At 42.4% G+C, this 23,991-nt stretch overlaps 2 protein-coding genes and 1 pseudogene across 2 annotated transcripts; 2 read left to right on the forward strand and 1 right to left on the reverse strand.

Moving 5' to 3' along the window:
* Nucleotides 1-367: 367 nt before the first annotated feature.
* On the forward strand, nucleotides 368-1,641 carry LOC103656435 (olfactory receptor 2D3). Its single transcript, XM_008683831.2, has one exon. The coding sequence runs from the start codon at nucleotides 697-699 to the stop codon at nucleotides 1,639-1,641; it is 945 nt and encodes a 314-aa protein (XP_008682053.2). The 5' UTR covers nucleotides 368-696.
* Nucleotides 1,642-9,625: 7,984 nt separating this feature from the next.
* On the forward strand, nucleotides 9,626-10,977 carry LOC121102866 (annotated as a pseudogene).
* Nucleotides 10,978-13,102: 2,125 nt separating this feature from the next.
* On the reverse strand, nucleotides 13,103-14,539 carry LOC103656431 (olfactory receptor 2D2). Its single transcript, XM_008683826.2, has one exon. It carries the CDS (start codon nucleotides 14,312-14,314, stop codon nucleotides 13,367-13,369), a length of 948 nt encoding a protein of 315 aa, XP_008682048.1. The 5' UTR covers nucleotides 14,315-14,539; the 3' UTR covers nucleotides 13,103-13,366.
* Between the last annotated feature and the right edge of the window lie 9,452 nt (nucleotides 14,540-23,991).

A 23,991-nucleotide genomic window follows, 5' to 3' on the forward strand; every position in this document is an offset into this window, starting at 1 on the left:
ATTTTTTTTAAGATTTTATTTAGTCATTTGTCAGAGAGAAAGAGAGAGCACAAGCAGGGGGAGCAGCAGGCAGAGAGGGGGGCAAGCTACCTGCCCAGCAAGACGCCAAGGCAGGATTCCATCCCAGGACCCTGGGATCATGACAAGAGCCAGAGGCAGATGCCACCCTGGTATCCCAAAGCCTTCTTTTTAAAGCAAGAATAATTTATTGTTTTTTAAGAGGTCAAATTAAGTTTGATGCCTGGAAGCTGTTTCACATTTTTCAAGAATATATTATAATTAAATATACAGTATTTTGAATAGTTATTGGTGCAGTTTTATACATGGTAACAGTGCTAACAATATGCACATCATTTTGTAACAATATGTGTATAGCCATTTAGTAAAATCCACGTGAAGTCCAATATCCTCATATCAGAACTAGCAAAGAAGGTTTTAACAATGTCACACTCTATAAGTAGGTGGCCTGGGAAGAGGAGATTTGGGAAACAATGAAGTGGATTTACATTAGAACCAACTAATAAGAATTAAAATATTCTATTTAGCATTAATTAGAATGACATGAATAGCAACAAGCTATAAATATCCGATTTGGTTTGAAATGAGCTTGAATGATACTCTTCTACAAGACTTGATGTCACAAACCCAACGTTTGTCCTTTTTATTTGTGCAAACAGGTAAAGAGCCATAAACTCAATGGGAGAGGAAAACCAAACCTTCGTGGCTGAGTTTCTTTTCCTGGGCCTTTCCCAGGACTTGCAGACCCAGATCCTGCTATTTATTCTTTTTCTCATCGTTTATCTTTTGACCGTGCTTGGAAACCTGCTCATCATCATTCTCATCTTCATGGATTCTCGACTTCACACTCCCATGTACTTTTTTCTTAGAAACCTGTCTTTCGCAGATCTCTGCTTCTCCACTAGCATTGTCCCTCAAGTGTTGGTCCACTTCCTTGTAAAGAGGAAAACTATTTCTTTTTTTGGGTGTATGGCACAGATAGCTGTCTTCCTTCTGGTTGGGTGTACAGAGTGTGCACTGCTGGTGGTGATGTCCTATGACCGGTACGTGGCCGTCTGCAAGCCCCTGCACTACTCCACCATCATGACCCCAAAGGTGTGTCTCCAGTTGGCCATAGGATCCTGGGCCAGTGGGGCACTAGTTTCTCTGGTGGATACCACCTTTACGTTCCAACTACCCTATCAAGGACAGAACATTATCAATCACTACTTTTGTGAACCTCCTGCCCTCCTGAAGCTGGCTTCAGCAGACACTTACAGCACAGAAATGACCATCTTTGCAATGGGCGTGGTCATGCTCTTAACTCCTGTCTGCCTGATCCTTGTCTCCTACTGGAATATTATCTCCACTGTGATCCAGATGCAGTCTGGGGAGGGGAGGCTCAAGGCTTTCTCTACCTGTGGCTCCCATCTGATTGTTGTTGTCCTCTTCTATGGCTCAGGAATATTCGCGTACATGCAGCCAAACTCCAAGACCACAAGAAAGGGGAATAAAATGATATCTGTGTTCTATACAACGGTCACTCCAATGTTGAACCCCATAATTTATAGCTTGAGAAACAAGGATGTCAAAGGGGCTCTCAGAAAACTAGCTGGCAGAAAGTCCTTTTCTCAGAGGCAGTAATCTCTGGGTCTGACATTTAGTTTAGTTAGTTTAGTTTAGTTCAGTTTAGTTTAGTTTTTGGAGAGAGAAGAGAGGTAGAGAGAGAGCGTGCACACGCGAGGGAGGGCCGAGGGAGAGAGAGAATCTTCAGCAGCCTCCCTGACAGTGCAGAGCTGACTCAGGGCTCCGTTTCATGACCCTGAGATCATGGCTGAGCTGAAATGGTCAGACGCTCAACTGCCCGAGCCTACCAAGCACCCCTCTGGGTCTGACTTTTAAAACTATGGTAACATTCTTAAAAGAGGTACAGTACTTTGGTGGACAGTTATGAGTTAGTTCAGGAGACATAAAAGTGAAGGACAATGTGCTAAAATCTATGAGCTCCATGATAAGGCAGAACACAGAGGAGAGATGTAAGGATAAATAGGTTTTCACATCAGGCACTATTTTGGAGTTTGTGGTTAATTCAGTTAACGTGGATATGTTTTAAGCATGATCACAACTGAATCTAAGAGGTTGAAACTGGATTATTTTGAAATAACATCTAATGTGAGTTGTATACATGATTCCGACACCAAAGGCATTTCAGGTTTAGATGTCCCAGTCATACAAACCTGGGAATAGGCTCTGACAGAAACAATCGATAAATCTGGAAGAGTCTTTAATACTGGGATCATTCATGGCTCAGAGCATTTCCGCCTGTAAAATGGCACCAAAAGCAAAATACTTACAAGTTCGTAACGTTCTCTCCTGGAGGCCTCAAAAACTGAGTTTTATCTTACCCCAAATTTCACAGAAACATAGACTATCAGAATAGAAAGGGAAATTACAGTCATTTAACACGAACACAGGTCTGAGGCGTAAACCACTCTACAGTATTTCCATTGAGTAATTATCTAGATTGGCCTAAACAAGTATAGTTCCCTACTCTCTTGGATCATTCCCTTTCATTTTTACAGTTGATTCTTGAACAACATGTGCCAGCCCCCACATACTGGAAAATCCTCACACAACCACTGACTCCTCCAAAATTTAAGTTCTAATAGCCTACTGTTGACTGGAAGCCTTCTCAATTACAAAGCATTCCATTGACACATATTTTATAAGCTATATGTATTAAATACTGTATTCTTAAAGTAACCTAGTGAAAAGAAAATGTTCTTAAGAATGTAAGAGAAAATAACATTCGTATCACTGTACTGTATCCAAAAACATCCACATTTAAGTGGAGCCATGCAGTCCAAACCTGCATTGTTCCAGGGTCAACTATAGATAGTTCTTTGCTGTTACTGAGACCTTCCTTATGGTAACTCAAAATCAATTTTCCTGTATCTTGAATGCAGTTTCTCTAGTTTTGGTCCTAGAACAATTTTCAGTATCCTGTACCACAACCCACCGAAGTCAGTTTTTGTATTGGCTCAAGTTCAATTCTCACAGCCAACCACCCACTTGTTTCTGGGGTGCTTTGGCACCCTGTATTCATTCTGGTCATCCTCCTTTGATTGAGCCCACTTTACCCAATGAATACCTCTTCCAAAACCAAAAAAGAAATTAGGATTTTAAAATTGGAGCTTACCACTCTGCGGCTGACCCCTCCATAGGCTTAGATGCCTGTAAGCACATCTCACTGTGGCTCAGCGTCTCCGGAACGGTCGATTCTGGGGTCTACTTTAGGTTTCATAAACCCTTAGTCCAAACAATCTGGCTGACAGCCACTTGCCTGTTTTACCCATACTTTTACTCAGTCACATGTTTAGAGGGGATTCCATGACAACCATTCTACAGTTGGCATGGATATGATTCCAGGAACAAGAGACCTCAGTAGTCAGGAACTACTGATTCTGCAGTAGAAGACCTCCCCTGACGTAATACCTAGTAGCTACATTTCTTACTTCTTCCATTCATGTTTCCATGCATTCATTTTAAAGCCATTGATTGAGCCCTTACTTCATTTTATCTTATCTGACTCTAGTTGTAGCCAGTATGCCCAGAGCAATGCCTGACACAGCAGACTCCCCACTGAGCGGGGAGCCTGCCCTAAGGCTCTATCTCACGACCCGTGAGGTCACAACCTGAGTGGAAACCAAGAGTTGGACGCTTAACCGACTGAGCCACCCAAGCTCCCCTTTGTCATTCTTAATGGGACATTGTGTATCGGGAAAGTTCTTTGCGAGGGGCACCTGGGTGGCTCAGTTGTTGGGCGTCTGCCTTCGGCTCAGAGCGTGGTCCTGGCGTTCTGGGATCGAGCCCCATGTCAGGCTCCTCCGCTGGGAGCCTGCTTCTTCCTCTCCCACTCCCCCTGCTTGTGTTCCCTCTCTCGCTGGCTGTCTCTGTTGAATAAATAAATAAAATCTTAAAAAAAAAAAACCAGTAATTAGTGAAGCTGGTGAAGTGGCTGCCCTTGATCATCTAAATGAGATCGATTTCAATAACAGAAAGAAAAGTAAGGAAATGTAAATGAACAATTTACATTTAGAGAAGTCTCCACATGAGGAAGAAGGACTAAAGAAGGTTCATGGGAGAAAATGGGGTTGTGAGCTTTTCTTCTTTCTTTTTTCTTTTTTTCCTTTCCTTTCCTTTCCTTTCCTTTCCTTTCCTTTCCTTCCCTTTCTTCAAGATTCCTAAGTCACTTCTCCCTTTTCCTTGAAGACTTTCACCCCTGAATCACTGTCACTTTTCCCAACTCCTACTCTTGTTATAGATCTTAGGTATTCTAATTTTCACATAAAATGAAATATTCAACTACTCTGCCTTCTCAGAATTCCTTGATCTCTGTCCTCCAGTGACCTCAGCCATCCGCACCATGGTCATTTCTTCAGTAATCCCATTACCAATAGTTGCCATCCCCACTCCAAATTCTGAAACCACTGAATCCTAAGCAAAATAAAATGGTTACTGTTTTAAGGCACTAAATGAATAAATAACTGAACAAATAATGGAAAAGCTGAGAGAATTATGCTCCCATTCATTCCAACAAAATAGACACTGATGGGACTTTTTCACACTAACAAAAGCTGCTATCTCTTTCTGAAAACAAAACGAAACAAAACGAAACCCCCAAACATGCTCTCTCTCTCCTGCTATGGAGGGGGAGAAGGAATAAAGGGCCAGAAACCTTCTAAAGAAAAAATTTCATGCACACACCCAAAAATAATAATGAAGATAATGTATAGATTAGGGTTCTTAGTTGCAAGTAACAGAGGCCGACTATGTGTGATTTAAGCTAAAAGGAAAAATATTGAAATAATGGTACTTCTGGTCCTGCAGCCAGCACCACAGGCCAAAATCCTATAGAATGGGTGTGATGAGACCATTACTGCCATTCAGCACTAGATGGCGCACTTTACTCCGCAACACGTTCAGCCCAGGCCCTGGTGCTGGAGCTGTTGATTCACTGAGGCTGGAACTTGGGATGTTGGTGCTTCTTCTGCCACTTAAAAAAAAAAAGAAAGAAAGAAACTGTGCTGACAAACACCACATCAGTCAGGTGATCAAGGTTAACAGCAATAGGGGCTCCTGGGTGGCTCAGGCCATGAAGTGTCTGCCTTTGGCTCAGGTCATGATCTTGGGATCCTGGGATCAAATCCTGTCAGGCACCCAGCAGGGAGTATGCTTCTCCCTCTGCCCGCCCTGTCCCCCCCCACCCCCGACTCCTGGTCTCTTGTTCTTTCTGTCTCTAATACATAAAATCTTACAAAAGAAAGAAAATCGAAATAACTTATGATTTTAGTTAATAATGTGTCAGTGGGGTGCCTGCGTGGTCAGTTGCTTGGGGATCAACTCTTCAGTTCAGGAAATGGTTTCAGGGTCTCAGGGTCATGGGATTGAGCCCCACATGAGGCTTTGCACTCAGTATGGAGTCTGCTTGGGATGTCTCTCTCCCTTCCACTCTGCCCCTCCCCCTGCTCTCTCTGTCTCTAAAATTAATAAAAACTTAAAAGAAAATATTGGGGTATCAATGTTGATTTTGTTAATTGCAACAAATACCATAATTAATGTAAGATACAATAATAGGAGAAAGTGGGTATATGAGGACTCAGTAGGTACTTCTCAGTTTTTCTGTAAGTCTAAAACAGATCTACAAAATAAAGGCTGTTTTTAAAAAAGGAACGGTTTGCTATCCTTGCTTTTTCAAGTCACTAGCCATTCAGAGTCTACACTGGGAGTATCTAATTGATCGAGTCCAAGTTACATGCTATACCCTAGCTGCGGTGAAGACAAAGAATGTGAATTTCAAGTGGATTCAGATTGGATGGAAGCAGACAGGCTCTAACTAGCCCAAGACTCCCAGATGACTATAAACATGGAAAGGGTACTCAAATGATCAGAAGCCAAAAATTGACACATGTCCCCTACCCGTGGCCTATGAAACCAAATCACCCCACTAATGTCTTGACAGATTCCAGACTGGCCATGTGACTCATAATCTACATAACACAATATTCTGAGGATGTGTAGAACACAGAATGTTGGGTGAAGAGATGCAGTAGCATAGCACGGCGAATGCTTCTGTTGGGCATTAAGATTGTCCTCATCTGACTGTGCTACTGATGCATCCCCTCCTGCTAGTACAATATCTGCCACATATTAGGTCATCAGTAAAAATTTGCTGAATGAATATGTGGTCTAGGAAACGTATTGGCTCAAGTCCGTTTTCTCTGTATTTTCTTAAATACAGATAGGTTTTAATTCAGAACATGTGGATGTCATGGTACTACAAGGAAATGGAGTTTGTAGCAAACAATTGCATGCATCTCAAGGATCGAGTCCCCCATAGCGTCAGAGTCCTTTACCTTTCAATGAAAGTCATATGTTGAGAGAAATTTTATTCCACTAAAAAGTATCTGGACCTTTAGTGAAGTGACTGCAACCTGAAAATTACCCTGAGCATAGTCAGTGCTTCAGTGACCTTTGAAGGCACATGGTCAGAAACCTCATATGTATAAGGTATGAGAGAAAGGCTGGTCATTCTCCTTCCTACTTTGTGCCTTTTCCATTTCCCTGCTCTTTAATTGGCTGTGGAACATGTTTGAGTCTACGTGCTGGCAATACTTACAAGTTACAATTTTGATTTTGCCTCGCTACTTTACTATGACTTTGATAAAGGTCAGCCTCATCACAAACAATTCATAGCACACACCATACCCCCAATCTTGGAAAATATCATCCATAATTCTGCAATAACTTACTAATGGCCCCCTGAATATTGAAGCATTGAGGGAACAGCAGCGGTACAAGTAAGAAGTGGACTGAGCTTGGAGTTCATCTTTGTGAGATTTTAGTTTCAAAGTACTGAGGGATGGTAATGACTACCTCATAGTTGTGGTGATGGGTGAGATGATATTTACAATTTCCTTGAGACAGTGGTGAGCACAGAGGAGGTTAGCAAAAAATCTTCTACTTCCCCTTTTCTTTTACCTTGTTCAACTCACCATCTAGATTTAAAGCTCTCTCTGTGGGAGGCTCTCCCTGACATCCTAGTTTGAGTCCTTCCTCTGGGGCTCAATCCTAGACCCTCTCCTCTTAGCGTTTTCGGTTTCTCTCTCTCTTTCTGCAGTGTCATCCTCACCCATAGCCTCGACTCTCACCTACCCACAACTGACACGAATTTCACACCTCTGGCCTGAGACACCTGGAAGCTCCAGACCGCTCTATTCATATGTCTTTTTGATAATGCTTCTTGGACGCCACAAAGTATCTCATAGTCAAGCGAAAACTGAACTCATGGACTTCCGAGAGACTTTTTACTTGGATACGAAACAGAAGGTATGAAGGAGTGAATCAGTCAATCAGGGAAAACCATGTTATATACAAATCGGTATCCTTTGGAAATTCTGCCACGTTGTTTGGTTCTATGCAAGTGGGGTGGGGGGTAGCACGGAGAAGGTGAGGAAGATTTTGGCCAGTTCTCCCGGATGGGATGGGGCAGCTGAGAATGTTCCACGGGCCATCCTCCCTGCATCTCACTCTCACCTCCACCCTGACAAGACCCGCACCCACCCATTCCTGGCCCTAGGCTTGGACCTCAGTCTGCGGGGTGGGCGGGGTCTGCGGAAGGGGCGGGACGAAGGGGCGGGACTGGGAGAAGTCCGCGGACTGGGGCCGCGGGGGCTGCTGGGGGCTCGCTCCAGGGGTGGTGCGCGTGCGTGCGGCGGCGGCGCGCCTTGGCTTTTCTGAGACGGTGGGCAGTTAGGCGGCTTCCGGCGCGGCGCTCCGCGGTCTCTGCGGGACCACCTGGCTCGGCGCGGGGAGCGGGGGAGGCGTGGGCTGCAGAAGCAAGTGGGTGCGCGGGAGGGCGCAGGTCAACAGCGTTTAGCGCCGGCCTCGCTCGCATTCTGTAACGGGGGCAGTGTCCAGGCGCTCGACCTGATGGAAGTGGCTTCATCCGTGGGTTTGGGAATCTGGTGTCGATTCCCCGTGGAAATACCGGGTGTGGCCGGATCGATCAGCTGGCAAAGAAAATGGACAAAACTTCATTCCAACTTGCCTTCTTTCCTAATCGTTCCCAGCCGCTCCTCCAAACACAAAACTTAAGGCATCGTTCTTATTTTCAGACGTGTTATGCCCCTTTCTCTGCGCGGATCTCCACAGGCTCCTTTTACCTCAAGCGACTGCCCCACCTGTCAGCTGATTGGTTTACACAACCCTCTGCCCACAGATACTACCAGCGCACCATAGTCACCTGTTCAGTTTCCTCAGTGCTGTAAAATCCTTTGAACCTGGGTCACCTGGGTGTTTAAGGCTCCAGATGCCTGTCCCCTGCGCCTTATTGATCCCTCCCTTCCCCTGGTGCTGGCTCACACTCCTAGCTCTTCCTTCTCACTGCCACCATCCTCCTGAGAGGCGTCCGTTCCGTACTTTAGAGTTTGAACTTTAACTGTCTTTGACTTGGTTAATTCCAGTGTTGGTCGCTTACAGACCGCTTGAGCTTCTGGCAGTCACAGCCATGCCTTGGACCGTCTATCATCCAGACTGTTCCTTTCTCCAAATCTTAAATGCACGCACGTCGTCCTGAACGTCTCTGTTCTCCTAGTTCTGTTATTATTGATTCCCAGTAAGGTATTAAATTGTATTTAAACCTATACATTCCCAGTATATTGTGTTGCTTTTTCTCACTTTGAGTTGAATGTTTAATTCATCTCCTTCTTGTTTAATTACAGATGTGAGGCTTTGACATTGCGTAACAGTGGAACTTAAGCTGTGCTCTATAGATCTTGATGTGCAGTGTTTTTATTGGTTTTCATTTGAGTTGTATATTAATGCAAAATTTAAATTTAAAATTAGCTGAGAGTGTGTTTTTCTATTTGTGTTAAATTCTAGTTTTCGTTCTGATAGTAAGTGTGGTCTGTACCATGGGTAGATACTTTTTATATAGGGAACTTTTTTTTGTACCTAATATATAGTAGCTTTTGTAAACGTTTTTGTAAGTGATGGAATAGAAACTACATTCTATCTAGTTTTATATGTTACACTAAGCACGTCTTTCATATCTACTATATTATTACATATTTAGTTTACTTTATCTGTTAATGATTAAGAAAGTAGCCTTAGTCTCTCCTGTTTCCAGTTGGTCTTTATTTATTAACACATAAACTTGAGCTCTTGTATCTTCAGAGTCAAGACGCAAGTCAACCAACAAAAGCTGATGAAAGGGTTTATATGTTATACACTTGGATTCTTTCTACGGTCTGACACTATCTTCAGTCTGTGTTCCCTTTTCTGATCACATACAACCATGTGCAGAATAGTTAACCCAGGGATCCAAATAAACCACAGTCTCATATTCCAGGTCTCCTTCTATAAACTGCCATATTCTAAGTTTAGAAATGAAGAAATACTCTAATATATTGAAGATTCCTCCAGTATACTGAAATCATCCTGAGTGTGGGCTGCTTGAGATTAGGACACATTCAGGTCTCCATCTTGGGGATCATTGGTAACTGATGGTTCACGTTCCTTGACTTTCTCTTTCGCACCCTTTCATTTTGCAGACGACACACCCTGGCTGACCTCACCACCTTTCATTGTGCATTAAGACCCCTCTCTTCAGAAATGGTGGCCTGGCTTCTTTTTTAGTACCCCTGTCTGTCGAAGAAAGATAGCGTAGGAGCCCCAAAGGGAAGCTGTGATTTTGAACTTCTCTGTAGAGCAAAGAAAATCAGGGGATGTACAGATATATGTGGTGTGTGTCAGTTTAGTCCGAAAACAGGTTAGTTTTCTTCCAGAAAATTGTGAATCCCATGGACGGGCTTATTTTTATACATTGTGGAAGGTACAGCCTTTTATTTGAACCACTATAACAAGAAAGGTGGAGAATGAGGCCATAGGAGGTTTTCTTTGAAGCGTATGGTAGAGGTTTAAATAACATATGGAGACTTCTACCTTCTTGGAGCATGAAAGCCCAATGACATCCTGGGCAGAAGAATGCGGTGGGGGAACTGGACAGTTGTCAGTGAGTTTGTTTTTGTGAGCTTTTCAACCTTGTCCTCTGAGCTACGAGGTCTACCGTTTCTCCCTTTTTTGACTATTTACCTGGTTACTCTAATGGGCAATGTTCTCATCATCCTGGCCACTACAGCGGACTCTGTTCTACAAAATCCTATGTACTTCTTCCTCAGGAACTTGTCCTTCCTGGAGATAGGCCTCAGCTTGGTCATTGTGCCCAAGATGCTGGGGACTCTGATCATCCAAGACACAACCATCTCCTTCCTTGGCTGTGGCACTCAGCTGTATTTCTTCTCGTCCTTGGGGCTGCTGAGTGCTGTCTCCTGGCCACAGTGGCATATGACCACTACGTGGCCATCTGCGACCCTTTGTGCTACCCAGTCTTTATAAGCCCCAGGACTGGTGGCCAGCTAGCAGCTGCCTCCTGGTTCTCAGGCTTTCCGGTGGCCACCGTGCACACCACATCGATTTTCAGCTTCCCATTTTTGGGCCCCAATACAGTGAACGCCTTTTACTGTCACAGCCCTGCTGTCATTGCCCTGGTGTGTGCTGATAGCTCTCTGTGTGAACTGGAGGCTCTGACAGCCACTGTCTTATTCATTCTCTTCCCTTTCTTGCTAATCCTGGGTCCTGTGTCTGCATCCTGTCCACTGTCTTCAGGATGCCCTCAGCTGAGGGGAAACGCAAGGCCTTCTCCACCTGCTGCTCCCACCCCCTCTTCTAAGCACTGCCATCCTCCCAGACTTCCAGCCCGGATCCAGCTCCTCTCCTGAGCGCAAGAAACTGCTATCGCTCTCCTGCACAGTGGCGACTCCCATGTTGAAGCCCATCATCTACAGCTGAAGGAAGAGTGAAGTGAAGGCTGCGCTGAGGCGAGTCATCCACAGGACCCTGGGCCCTCAGAAACTATGACAGATGGAGATGCAAACCAAAGGGGTGGCATGCAAGGACACAGGAAAGAAAACAGATCTCCTCAACTGGGTTTTGGCCCCTACTCATTCTAAGAGCCATGCTATACCCACTAGGATTTTGGACTTTACTGGGATCTGTTTCTGAATGAAAACGTGAATGATGCCTGAGAACTTCTATAGGCCCAGGATTCCGTGGGACTGTGGGACCAATGTCTCTGGGGATGCTGCTGGTTTACACAGTTTGGGAGCCCATCTGAAGGTGGACAACGTCACTACAAATTGCCATTCTTGTTTTTTTTCTTGAACTTCTTCATCCATGTTTTTTTAAAACTTCTTCTTTACATGTTCTATTTGTCCAAAAACTCTGCCTGCAACTTTCGAAGATCTTTTTCTTAGGAGGTAAAGTTATGATAATGATGATAATAAATAGTAGAGGTTTGTTTCATTCTTTCACTCATTTGTTTTGAACTCGCAGTTTCAGTACATTTTGATTCAGCATTCAGCGTGTGTCAGACCCTGTTTAGGTCCCGAAGACACAGTGCTGAATAAAATAGACAAATTTCTTACTTGTGGAATTTATATTCTACGGAAGAAAAAGAAAATTAATAAGGCAATACTTAAAAACTTCCCCTGGCTTCTAAAGTGCCCATGTACTACTAGGCTAGCAACTGAGGACTTCTACTCCGCGGCCATAATTAGTCTGCGCCTCATCTGGAGAAAGACTGCTGCACACAGACACTGCCTCAATCTCAGGTTATTCACCTTGGCTGTGAGAATTGCTTGACAGAAAGGGCAAGGCATCCCAAATTAAGAGGACAAGATTCTAGGAAACTGCTGTGAGTAACCCAAAGATTTTTTGTTTACTAGATTTGTATATAGTCGTATTGGGATTAGATGAAATCAACTGTCCTTCTTCAACTTGCTTATCACTCAACCAGTGTAGGAGCCCATCTTTATGATTTTGTCCAGTGAACATAGGCCAACTCTGGATTCTTGAAAAATAGCAGACTTGGGGTGTGGCACCATAGCTTTTAATTTATTGATAATTAACAGAATAAAATGGCATTTACTGCATAGGCATGTCCTCTCCGCAAACTCTATAAATAACTCTAACTCTGTGTGCCATGGAGGTACCAGGACCAGTTCAGTCTCCCACACAGGGTACCCTTCACCTATCCTGTAGCAACGGTTCTAGAAAGGCAGCACATTCTGAATGATCACTGTAAGAATTTGCAAATGAACAGAGCGAGCCTGGGGTCCCGTTTGGATGATAGCAATCAACAATTTAGGAGATTGGCACCATTATACATTTATAATCTCCAATTTTAGCCTAAATTAATCACTCCTTCACATGTATTTTACTTGTCCTTGTATGCTAGGCAGAGTAATGGTCCCCCAAAAATGTCCATGTACTCATCCATACCAGGACCCATAAATATGTTACCTACACAGGAATAGGGACTTCGTAGACAGAATTGAAATAACCTTCAGATAGGGAGGTATTCCTTGATTTTCTCCCCCTTCCTTCCTTCCTTCCTTCCTTCCTTCCTCCCTTCCTTCCTTCCTCTCTCTCTCTCTCTCTCTCTCTCTTTCTTTCTTTCTTTTTTGAATACAGTAACGGGAAATCAGAAGGTAGGTAGGGAATGGGCTTGAAATATTTATCCCTTGGCCTTCTCACCTATATACACCTAAGCCCACAACTCCTGTCTCATGGTTTTCTATATACAGCTACCCTCTCCAAGTCCAAGTTGTCCTTCAGGCCCAGGGTTGGTGCCAGCATCTTTCTCACTCGTGCTAGCCCTGGGATGTCACTATTTCTTGTTAGTTTTCATAATCCTGTCTTTACCTTTATCTGATGGGTAAAATATCCGTGAGCCTAATATGAGTGTAAGGACAGCAGAAGTCACATATTCTCTTCATTCTACCCATGCTCTTCACTACCCGCTTCAAACACACAGACGCATCTGCAGGAACATATACATCTGACACCTGGCTGATAGTAAGTGGTTAAGTAATGCTTGATGATTTATTATTTGATGATGCAAAGATATTCGGAAATACCAAAAAAAAAAGAATTGGAGTATGATCTAAGGTAGATTGATAGTATTATACAACATAAGAAAAAAAAGATACTGCAGGTTCCAGGGTTTATAAAAGGTGAATGTTCTTTACAGGACTTCCTAACTTTTAGGGGCCAAAAAAACAACAAGAAGGAAGCATCCCTCCTTCTACTGCCCAGTGAATTCTTGTCCTTCTTCTTTTACAAAGAAAGTGCTTGATGAAGGATAGAGGGTGGGTCCAGACCTCCAAGGATGAAGATCTTAACATATTCCAATCTTGCTGAGGGAACTACTCAAGGCATACAGGTAGGGAGCTGATGGTTCTCACCCTCAGTGGCAGATTTCAGGCCCGCATGGGAAATTCCTTGTTGCTACTTTCCTCAGAGCTCCCTTCACATCCTTGTTCCTCAGGCTGTAGATGAGGGGATTAAGCATGGGTGTCACCATTGCATAGAACACAGACACCAGTTTTTTCTGTTCTTTGGAAGAGTTTGGGGTCATGTAGGTGACAATTCCTGACCCATAAAAAAGGATGACCACCAGGAGGTGGGAGCCACAGGTAGAGAACGCCTTGAGCCTCCTCACAGCTGACTTCATCCTGACCACAGTCACTATGATGTGGCAATAGGACACCAGAATTAAGGAAACAGGTATGAAGAGAATCACGACGCCCATGAGGAAAATGGCCATCTCTGAAGTGCGGGTGTCTGTGGACGCCAGGATCAACAGTGCAGGGGCCTCACAAAAGAAATGAGCAATACTATTGCTGCCTCGGTAGGGTAGCCTTAGTATAAAAGTAGTATCCACCACAGACACCACAATGCCGCTGGTCCATGATCCTGCAGCCAGCTGGACACACACCCTCCAAGTCATGGTGCTAGGGTAACGCAAAGGGTTGCAGATGGCCACATACCGATCATAGGACATCACTGCCAGAAAGGCACACTGTGTACCCCCCAAAATGAGGAAGAGTAGAAGTTGAGCTGCACAGCGTGTGAATGAAATGAACTTCTTCCTGGATAGCAGGTGGACTAGGGCCTGAGGAACGATGTTGGTAGAAAAACAGAGGTCAGCCAGAGATAAGTTGCAGAGGAAAAAATACATGGGTGTGTGAAGCCGGGAGTCAGCCTGAACAAGGCACATGAGAAGCAGGTTTGCAAGCACAGTGACCAGGTAGACACCCAGGAATAAAATGAACAGCAGCTTCTGGGTGTGGGGGTCATCAGAGAGTCCCAGAAGGAGGAATTCGGTCACCTGTGTCTGATTTGTTTGTCTCATAGTTTGTCTCTTTTTTCAGTAAGAAGTCACTTCATGCTAAACATAGGTCTATATAACCTATGAAATTATATAAATCAGGTTTGGAGGGCTTTGGAATGGCCCTCAATCACTACCAGCCATTTCCAGTATCCTCTTTATGTAGAAGATGGTCATGCTGTTTTAGTTGGAACATTCTCAGTGTTGGAAAATGTAATATTTTTAAGATGGTGCATTCACTTTTGTGTCATCTGCAAATGTAGAGTAGATCAAAAGAATCATCATCTTTATTCTGAATATGAAACTTGTAGTAATAAAAAAAGATTCAATTAATCTATAATGCATGGCGCTTAATTTCACTTTATTATCAACTAAAACTCTTGAGTTTATTTTATTTTATTTTTTTAAAGATTTTATTTATTTATTTGACATAGAGAGAGACAGCCAGCGAGAGAGGGAACACAAGCAGGAGGGGTGGGGGAGGAAGAAGCAGGCTCCCAGCGGGGGAGCCTGATGTGGGGCTCGATCCCAGAACGCTGGGATCACGCCCTGAGCCAAAGGCAGACGCTTAACGACTGCGCCACCCAGGTGCCTCTAAAACTCTTCAGTTTTATGCTGCTATTGCCATACCTTCTCTCACCTACCCCGTGTTGTGTTTTTTGTGGGTTTTTTTTTTTTGATGCCTTATGCATACAACTGTTGTCTCTTCCCCAAAAGAACAGTCATTAAAGTATAAGAAATCAAAAAGAGCCCAAGGACCTTGCAGAAGTGACATTTTGTTTGGAGAAAATAACCTGCTATTGAAACAGCTGGGAAACCAAGGAGTAACTGGATAGTGTGCCATCATCAGTGGCAATTCCATCCCCAGCTTCGCCTGGAACTCTTAACCATAAGGAAACTTCCAGAATAGCTGACATACCATCACGACATTTCCATTTGAAGTCACCAAGTTGACTAGTTTTCTGTGTTCAGACTTAACACTGATCCACCACCCCTAGCCCATTATCTCTCACTGCCTTGCATTATCAGTCTGTTCCTCCCAGAGATTAAAAGCTCCCTTGAAAACTATATCTTTGTCATTTTATTTAAAGATTTTATTTGTTTGAGAGAGACCAAGAGAGCACAAGTAGGGCGAGCAGCAGAGGGAGAGGGAGAAGCAGGTTCCCCGCTGAGCAGGGAGCCTGATGTGGGGCTCAATCCCAGGACCCTGAGATCATGACCTGAGTCTAAGGCAGACACTTAACCTACTGAGCCACCCAGGCACCTCTATATCTTTTTCATTTTTGTGCCTTTTTAAAAGATATGACAGGGGTTTAAACAATCAATTATCATTAATTAGAGTAAATAAAATAATTTGATCATATGGTTTAGTAGAGTTCTTTAAAAAGCCTACCACATTCTGATGTCACTAAGAAGTCAACATAGGTTGTTTCTGACTTTGTTCCCCCTCACAACGAGAACCACTGACAATACTGAAGAATAAGACACCAATGAGAGAATCCTAGAACACGGGGCTGCACCACAGAGACCAAGACAGATGGCATTAGAAAGGTAAGAGAATATTAAGGAGGGCACGTGTTGTGATGAGCACTGTGTGTTATACACAACTAATGAATTGTTGAACACTACATCAAAAACTAATAATGTACTATATATTGGCTAACTGAACATAATAAAAAAAAATAGGTAAGAGAAGCAGCTACACAGTGATGCATTGTCCTTCCGTCAGGCCAGTGCAATATCATGTGGGGAGGTCTCCCCTTTGCCTCCTGTTCCTCTACTAGGAAAAGAAAACGGCAGGGAGACAATCTGCAGCACCCTAACATTGTGGGTTGCTTTCTAGGAGCCCTTGCTCTGATCTCACACCACTGGAACGTCAGGGGAATCAATGGGGCTCAACCACCAGGAATCTGATTGTGATAGAGAAGGGGGGAGGGGCTTGCAACAGTCAGGACACAGATTTTGGCAGACCAAATTCATAGGTGCAGTGCCCAAGGACTAATCCCAACCAGCAGTTTTACTCATCTGCAACACCAACTCGGGGTGGGGGGTACTCTGATCAGAGAACAAGGTGGGGTGCAGATCTGCTTGATTCAAATCCTCAAAGGAGTTTTGCTGATCCTAGAGCCTGGTTTGCCCACGCCCAGGAAGGGAGCTGAATCACAGCCCTACCTGCTGTGAAGAGCATCTTCTGGCCCCATCTGACCAGATCCTAGAAGCAGTACAGCCCAGCAGCACTCAAGCTGGGACATGGGTCGGAAGAGTTGATTGCACCCAGAGCAAAACCAGTACCAGTGGAACGTTCTTGTGCTACACACAGGCAGGGGACTTAATGCATAGCCTTGACTGAAGGTAAATCCCAGTCCTTCCCAACTCTCCCAAGGAGAGCCTTCCTGAGAAATTGAGAGTAGCCTGGAGTGGCCCACTCCTTCCAACTCAGGCAAGAAAGCTGGGACATAACACCATCCACTGTAAAGAGTATCTTCTGACCCCGTCTAACAACTCCGGGAAGCAGTGCAGCCCAGGGGCACTCAAGCTAAGTGACGGGTGCACAGAACTGAGAGTTCGCAGTGCATAGCCAGTGGTTCTGCTCCATCAGGAAACTTGGGGTGTGTAAGACAACAGAGAGTTTAACCAACTTTAGAGCTGCTCTGCCAGGCAAGAATCTAATTGTAGCCCCACTTATCACTGAATACAGCCTTCAGCTAGTCCAACCAAAGAGCCTAACCAGAGCACACTGGAAGCTGCAGAGCCATCCACCAGTCCTACACAGAGTGGCACTAGAGCAGAGAGCACAGCTGTGGCTTCCCTCATCTGCAGAGCAAAACTGGTGACTTCACTTGACCAGGGAATTCAGTGCACACTCTGGAGAATTGATTGGGTTCCTTAAACAATGAATGAGTTGTACAGGCTTTGGGTTCTGTCCTGCTGCCCTGCCAGTGGAGGGAAGCTATTTCATATACTGTTACTGAATATAGTACCCAGTCCTGATCATCTAATAAGCCTGACCAGAGAATCCAGGCAACCACAGAACCCATCCTACAGCCTCACTTGGGTAGGGAACTAAGACAGCAGTCCTACCCAACTGTTTTCAGCCAGTGGCATACCTTCCATGACATTAAAAATGAAAGAAAAGAATCATATGATCATCTCAATAGACACAGAAAAAAAAGGATGTGACAAAATTCAACATTCATTTGTGATTAAAAAGAAAAAACTCTTAACATATTACACATAGAAGGAACATATTTCAGTATAATAAAGGCCATGTGTGACAAACCCAGAGTTAACATCATACTTAATGGTGAATAGTTGAAAGCTTTTCCTCTAAGATCAGGAATAAGACAGGTGCCCACTCTCACCACTCCTATTCAACATAGTACTAGAAGTCCTAGCTAGGGTAATCAGGTAAGAAAAACAAAAATTATCACAATTGAAAAAGAAGCAAAAGTGTCTTTATTTGCAGATGATATTTCATATATAGAAAATCCTAAATGCAAAAATAAAAAAACAAACAAACAGCCCAGGCTATATCTAATCAATGAATTCCATAAAGATGCAGGATACAAAATTAATATAAAAAATCAGTAGCATTTCTATATGCTATCAACCAATTTTCTAAAAAATCAATCCCATTTACAATAGCATCAAAACAAAATACTTAGAAATAAATTTAAGGAGGTGAAAGTTCCCTACCAAGAAAACTAAAAGACATTGATGAAAGAAATCAGACACAAATAAATGGAAAGCTATATCATGTTCATGCTTGGAAGAATTAATACTGTAAAATGTCGATTCTACCAAAAGCTTGCTATGGATTCAATGCAATCCTTATCAAGTATGCAATGGCATTTTTACAGAAGTAGATAAAACACTCCTAAAATTTATATGGAACCCCAAAAGACCCCAAATAGCCAAAGAAATCCTGAGAAAGAAGAACAAAGCAGGAGGCATCACATTTCCTGATTTCAAGCTATATTATAAAGCTATAGTCATCAAAACAGTATGGTACTGGCATAAATACAGACAAATAAACCAATGAAACAGAATTGAGAACCTAGAAATAAACCCAAATATATACAGACAGCTAATATTGTACAAGGGAACAAAGAATGCTCGAGGAAGGAAAGATGGTTTCTTCAGTCAATGGTGTTGGGATAATTGGATATTTACATGTGTTAGAAACTAGACTCACAAAAATTAACTTCAAATGAATTAGACTTAAGTGTAAGTTCTGAAACAAGGAAACCCCTAGAAGAAACATAGGAATAAGGCTTCTTGAGATGGGTCTTGATAATGAATTTTTGATATGACATCTAAGGATAAGCAACAAAATGAAGAATAAGCAAGTGGGACTACATCAAACTAAAAAGCTTCTGCACAGCTAAAGAAACCACCAACAAAGTGAAAACCAGCCTATGGAAGGGGAGCAAATATTTGCAAACCACATATCTGACAAGGGGTTAATATACAGAATGTATGAACTTTCACAGCCCATTAGTCATTAGGAAAGCCACAGGGACACGTATCACCACATGCCTGTTAGAATGCCCATCGTGAGAAGATAAGAGATAACAAATGCTGGCATGGATGTGGAGAAAAAGGAACCCTTATGCACTGTTGGTGGTATTGCAAACTGGTACAGTCACTATGGAAAACAGTGTGAAGGATCCTCAGAAAAATAAAAAGAGAACTACTACATGATCCCGCAATTCCACTTCTGGAAACATACATATCCAAAGGAAATAAAACAATAACTTGAAAGGGTACCCCCGGGTTCATAGCAGCATTATTGGTAATAGCCATGACATGGAAACAACCTAAGTATCCACTGATGAATAAATGAGTAAAGAAACTGTGGTATATATACAATGGAATATTATTCATCCATGAAAAACTAGGGCATCATACCATTTGCAATACTATGGATGGACCTTGAAGGAATTATGCTAAGTGGCATTTACTCCAAGACCAATACTGTATGATCTCATTTTTAGGTGGAATCTAAAACAAACAAATCAAATAATAGAAAAATACATCAGATTTGTTGCCAGAGTGGAGGGTGTGGGGAGAACGATTTGGAGGAAGGTGATCAAAAAGTACAAACTTCCGGGGCGCCTGGGTGGCACAGCGGTTAAGCGTCTGCCTTCGGCTCAGGGCGTGATCCTGGCGTTATGGGATCGAGCCCCACGTCAGGCTCCTCCGCTATGAGCCTGCTTCTTTCTCTCCCACTCCCCCTGCTTGTGTTCCCTCTCTCGCTGGCTGTCTCTCTGTCAAATAAATAAATAAAATCTTAAAAAAAATCAGAATACATTAAAAAAAAGTATAAACTTCCAGTTATGAGATAAATAAATCTGAGGGATGGAATGGACAACATGGTGACTTTATAATATATATGAAAGTCTACATCCTAAGAGTTCTTATCACAAGGAGAACTTTTTTCTTTTTCCTTTTTTTTTCTTTTTTAATTGTATCTATAGGAAAAGATTGATGTTCACTGAACCTACTGTGGTAATCATGTCACAATATATGTAAATCAAGTCATTATGCTATATATAGTGATATATGCCGATTATTTCTCAGTAAAACTGGGAGGGTAGAGGGTGGAAGAGTGTCATTATTCGGAGAGATTTGCAAGACTTTTGGAGCAATAATAAAATTTCATGGAACTGTTCAAAAAGAAGGGAGAGAAATTTGAAGTCTAAAATTTAAGACCCTATGCAAAGTTTAGGCTTTCAATCCTTTATCTCTTTAGTAAATATATTGTTTTCCTCAATATACTGTTTTAAATACATCCCATAGGATGGATAGGATTACCAGGAAAACCAATCATATCGAAGTAGAGTTTTTCAAAAAAGTTTTAGAGAGCAAATATGTAGTATAATAATACAGGTGCTTCTCTATTAACACATTAGATTTCAAAATGTTGTGGCAGGTCTAATAACCACCTTAATTTCAAAATAATGAGCTCAAAGGAGATTTTGAGGTATCTTCAACACCTGCAATGTGATATAAAAATACCTGTGATTCCTTTGGCGATGAAGTCATAGATACTGCTAAGGATAGTTTGGCTTAGTTACCAACATTCAAACAAGAAGGAAATTTTGAATTCCAGTTAGGGTAAAGTACAAATAAAGAAGTAACGTTCACATCTTAATTGAAGAACACTCTGCAGTTCAAGTGAAGAACTCCTGGGCGGAAGAAATGCCCACTTTTCTCCAAAAGACATGATCACGTTCTATGTAATCTGATGATGGAGTCTTAGGCCTCTGGATAGGTTCTAATTCATCATTGAGAGAATACATGAATAAATAAAACATTAACGTGAACAGTCACATCTCTGCTGGATGATCGTTTATGGTTCCCTTACAGACCATAGCCCATCTTTCCAGCCATTTTCCCTGCCACACAGCTAGGACAGACTGTATTTTTATACCCACTGATTTTTGCTGGATATAATCCCTTTATTCAGAGGTATAACCACACTACTAGAGTTAGCATCACTTTCCTTGAACATTCATCACACTTTGAAGACTCAGTCACCTTATTTGTAGATCCAATGTCATTAGCCAAGCACATGCTTGGTACTAGGGATAGAGAAAAAAGACCCAGCTCCTGAGGCCAAGAATCTCAGATAGGAAGAACCAAACTGTGGTCATGTTTCATCCTCCACATCAGTGTGGTCCCAGGAACATCACAGATTCACAGCAAATAATAGTTTAATGAATGCATGTACTGGGCCAAAGTGAGTCTCTATGAACTAAAAATTACTTAAATATAATTAATAAAGAATTGCTTCTAAAGAAAAATGTAGTCTGTTGCTGAAATAGCTGACATAAAAATAAATTTTGAGACCACACACCATTTTAAGTTACTTTCAGAATTACCGTCCACCTAGTGGAAGATACTACCTGGTTAGTTCTTAGAGTCTCCCCAGATCCTTTAGACTTTGCTTCTCTCTCCACCACAGCTCACACCCTTCCCACAATAGAAATTAACACATGTCTCTAATCTCAGGGAAAATTAAATGGTAAGCAAACATTCTCAGTTCTGATGAAAGAGAGAGAGCATACAACTAAACACTTCTCACAACGTTTTAGGTGATGCCTATAATCAGTGGTTAACTTAATGGAAGGACAACCACAGGATATTGCTGATTTCTATACCTTCATCTGGCTAGTAACTACAGGTTTTAAAAGAGTCCATTTAGGAAAAGTATTATCCAGGAACACCTTTCTTTCTTACCCGCACGTTTCGCATTCTCCACTCCCACTCACTCCCAACACATACAGACTCTACAACTAAAGACATCACAAACATCTAGATACTAGATACATTAGTGTACCTTCAGCATCATGGACTTCCTTCATAGCTAAAAACATTACGTTGAAATTACTTTCTTTCTCTGTGGCAGGAAGATGTACAAGGGCAGGGACCTCATCTGACTCATTTATTCACAGCAAATACAATAAGCTGGTACAGACTAAGTGTACAACACATGGTTTTTGAGCTAATTTGACTTGAGCCAAACAGTGGGAGACAGCATGAGTCAGAGATGAGTGTGACTTGTGATCTGTCAGATGATAGGAGCTCTCACTGACCTGGCACAACAGTAGAAGGCTACACCCCTGACCTCTCCTGATTTGTTTTTGAAAGCATATTATTCTCTAATGCAAATGTGGAGTTGAAAATGTTCCCCCAGGTGACTGTGAATCTGCCCCCAGGGTCAGGAAGCTTCTGAAAGGAAATCATGTGTACTGTCAACCTTTCTCTCCTACTATTCTGCCTTTTCCCTAGATTTAACATCCGCTTTTAAGTTCATTTCTCTAAAAATGACAGATGAATCAAGAGGATACAGTCACAGAGCCATGCATTGTCTAATCTGACATTTCTTTTAAGAAGAAGATTCTGCGGGAATCCATAGGAACCAAGAGAAAACACTAAATTTCAGTTCTGATTCCAAGGTCTTTTGTGCTCAAAATTACCCATTCCCTACCCTCCATACCCACTTACTGTCATCCAAACCCAGCTCAACAGAGGCATAAAAATCCCCATGCAAAGGATCGATACTGACTCCAGGGAAGGTCTGCTTATGTCTCCTCTAGGTGAAGACCATGGTTCTTCTTCACAGGGAATTTGACGTTGCAGGTGTGGTTTGATAAGTTAGATCCACTGTGGAAAATACCTTGGCTAAATCTAATTACAGAGGATTTAGCCCTAAGAATGTGATTATTTGGACAAAATCAGTTGAATTTTGAAAGCCAAATTTATGAAGAGATTGAAATCAATTCACACCCGATATATGCCACATTATTACCTTTGTTCGCCTTGTGCCTTCTCTTTCCATCCCTTCAATAGTCTTACCAGCATTTTCTCATCTGGTGAAGGAAGAAGGATCAAATTAGCATGTCAAAGCCAGTAAAAACATGTGAGTGTTGAGGAGGAATCCACTGCAGGTGTATTGGCTGCAGGAGTGGGCAAAGTGGAGACTGCAAGACTGAGGGCATCTTGTCCTAAGTCATCTGAGTCAAAGAGCTCAGTAAACCCTCTGAGGTCAAAATCAAGGACAAGGCAGAGAAGGGAATCCCCAACACTCCCTTGTCTTTCTGTTCCATCCAAAGGTCTTACTGACAGCAGGTCATGCTATGCTGCAACAGTTCCATTTAAATGAGGACAACAAAAGGATAGTAGGAGCAGTCTCTGGAGTGGCTGAAGTGCTCAGGAGAATTCTGAATCACTAGGGTGGATCTTGAGCTGTGTGACCTCTCAGAGGTTCCCAAATGGTTATAAGGAGAACAGAAAATAACATGCAGTTAGCACTCACATCTCCATTTATGGGCCCCATTACCAGTTCTTCTTACCTGTCTTCTTTTTTGGGAAGAGTTGTATTGTTGCAATCAAGTATTTGGTTTCTAGGTTCTAGGTTGCAGCCCAGTTATATTACATACTGTATGTATGATTTTTAAGAACTTCATCATCTGTAGAATGGGAATATGATGTGCCCCAGATAATGATATTCTTTGATTATTAACATTTTAACAGTATTTTCTTTGTCTTCATTTAGACACATAGTTATTTTAATAACTTGATGCTAAGTTGTAGACTTAATGCCCAGAATACATAAGGAATTCCTACAAATAAGAGAAGTCAGAAAAATCCAGTTTTTAAAATGGGCAAAGACCAGAACATATACTTAGACATAGGAAATACAAATAGCTAATAAGCATATAAAAGTTACACAACATAATTAGCCACCAGAATACATATATTAAAACCACAGTGAGGGGAACCTGGGTGGCTCAGTTGGGTAGGTGTCTGACTCTTGATTTTGGCTCAGGTCATCATCTCAGGTTTGTGGGATCAAGCTGATGTGTGGCTTCATGTTCAGGGTGGAGTATGCTTGTCCCTCTCCCTCTCCTCCCCCTGCTCATTCTCTCTCTCTCATAAATAAATAAAATCTTAAAAAATAAAACTGCAGTGAAATACCACCAAGTTTCTTAAAACTGGATTACAATGACTGAGGATGTGGAGCAATTTTCATTGTTCATTGGGAGCATAATTTGGTACAATGATTTCAAAGTCTATTTGGAAGCATATTTGAAAACTAACCTAAAATATATGCCTTCCCTCCCACAATCCAGTCATTTCACTCCTCTGTGGTATGCATGCCTCACGGAGGTGAGTGTTTATATCCACCACAA

This window comes from Ursus maritimus, unplaced genomic scaffold, assembly GCF_017311325.1.
Source record: "Ursus maritimus isolate PB19 unplaced genomic scaffold, ASM1731132v1 scaffold_16, whole genome shotgun sequence".
Classification (NCBI taxonomy): Eukaryota; Metazoa; Chordata; class Mammalia; order Carnivora; family Ursidae; genus Ursus; species Ursus maritimus.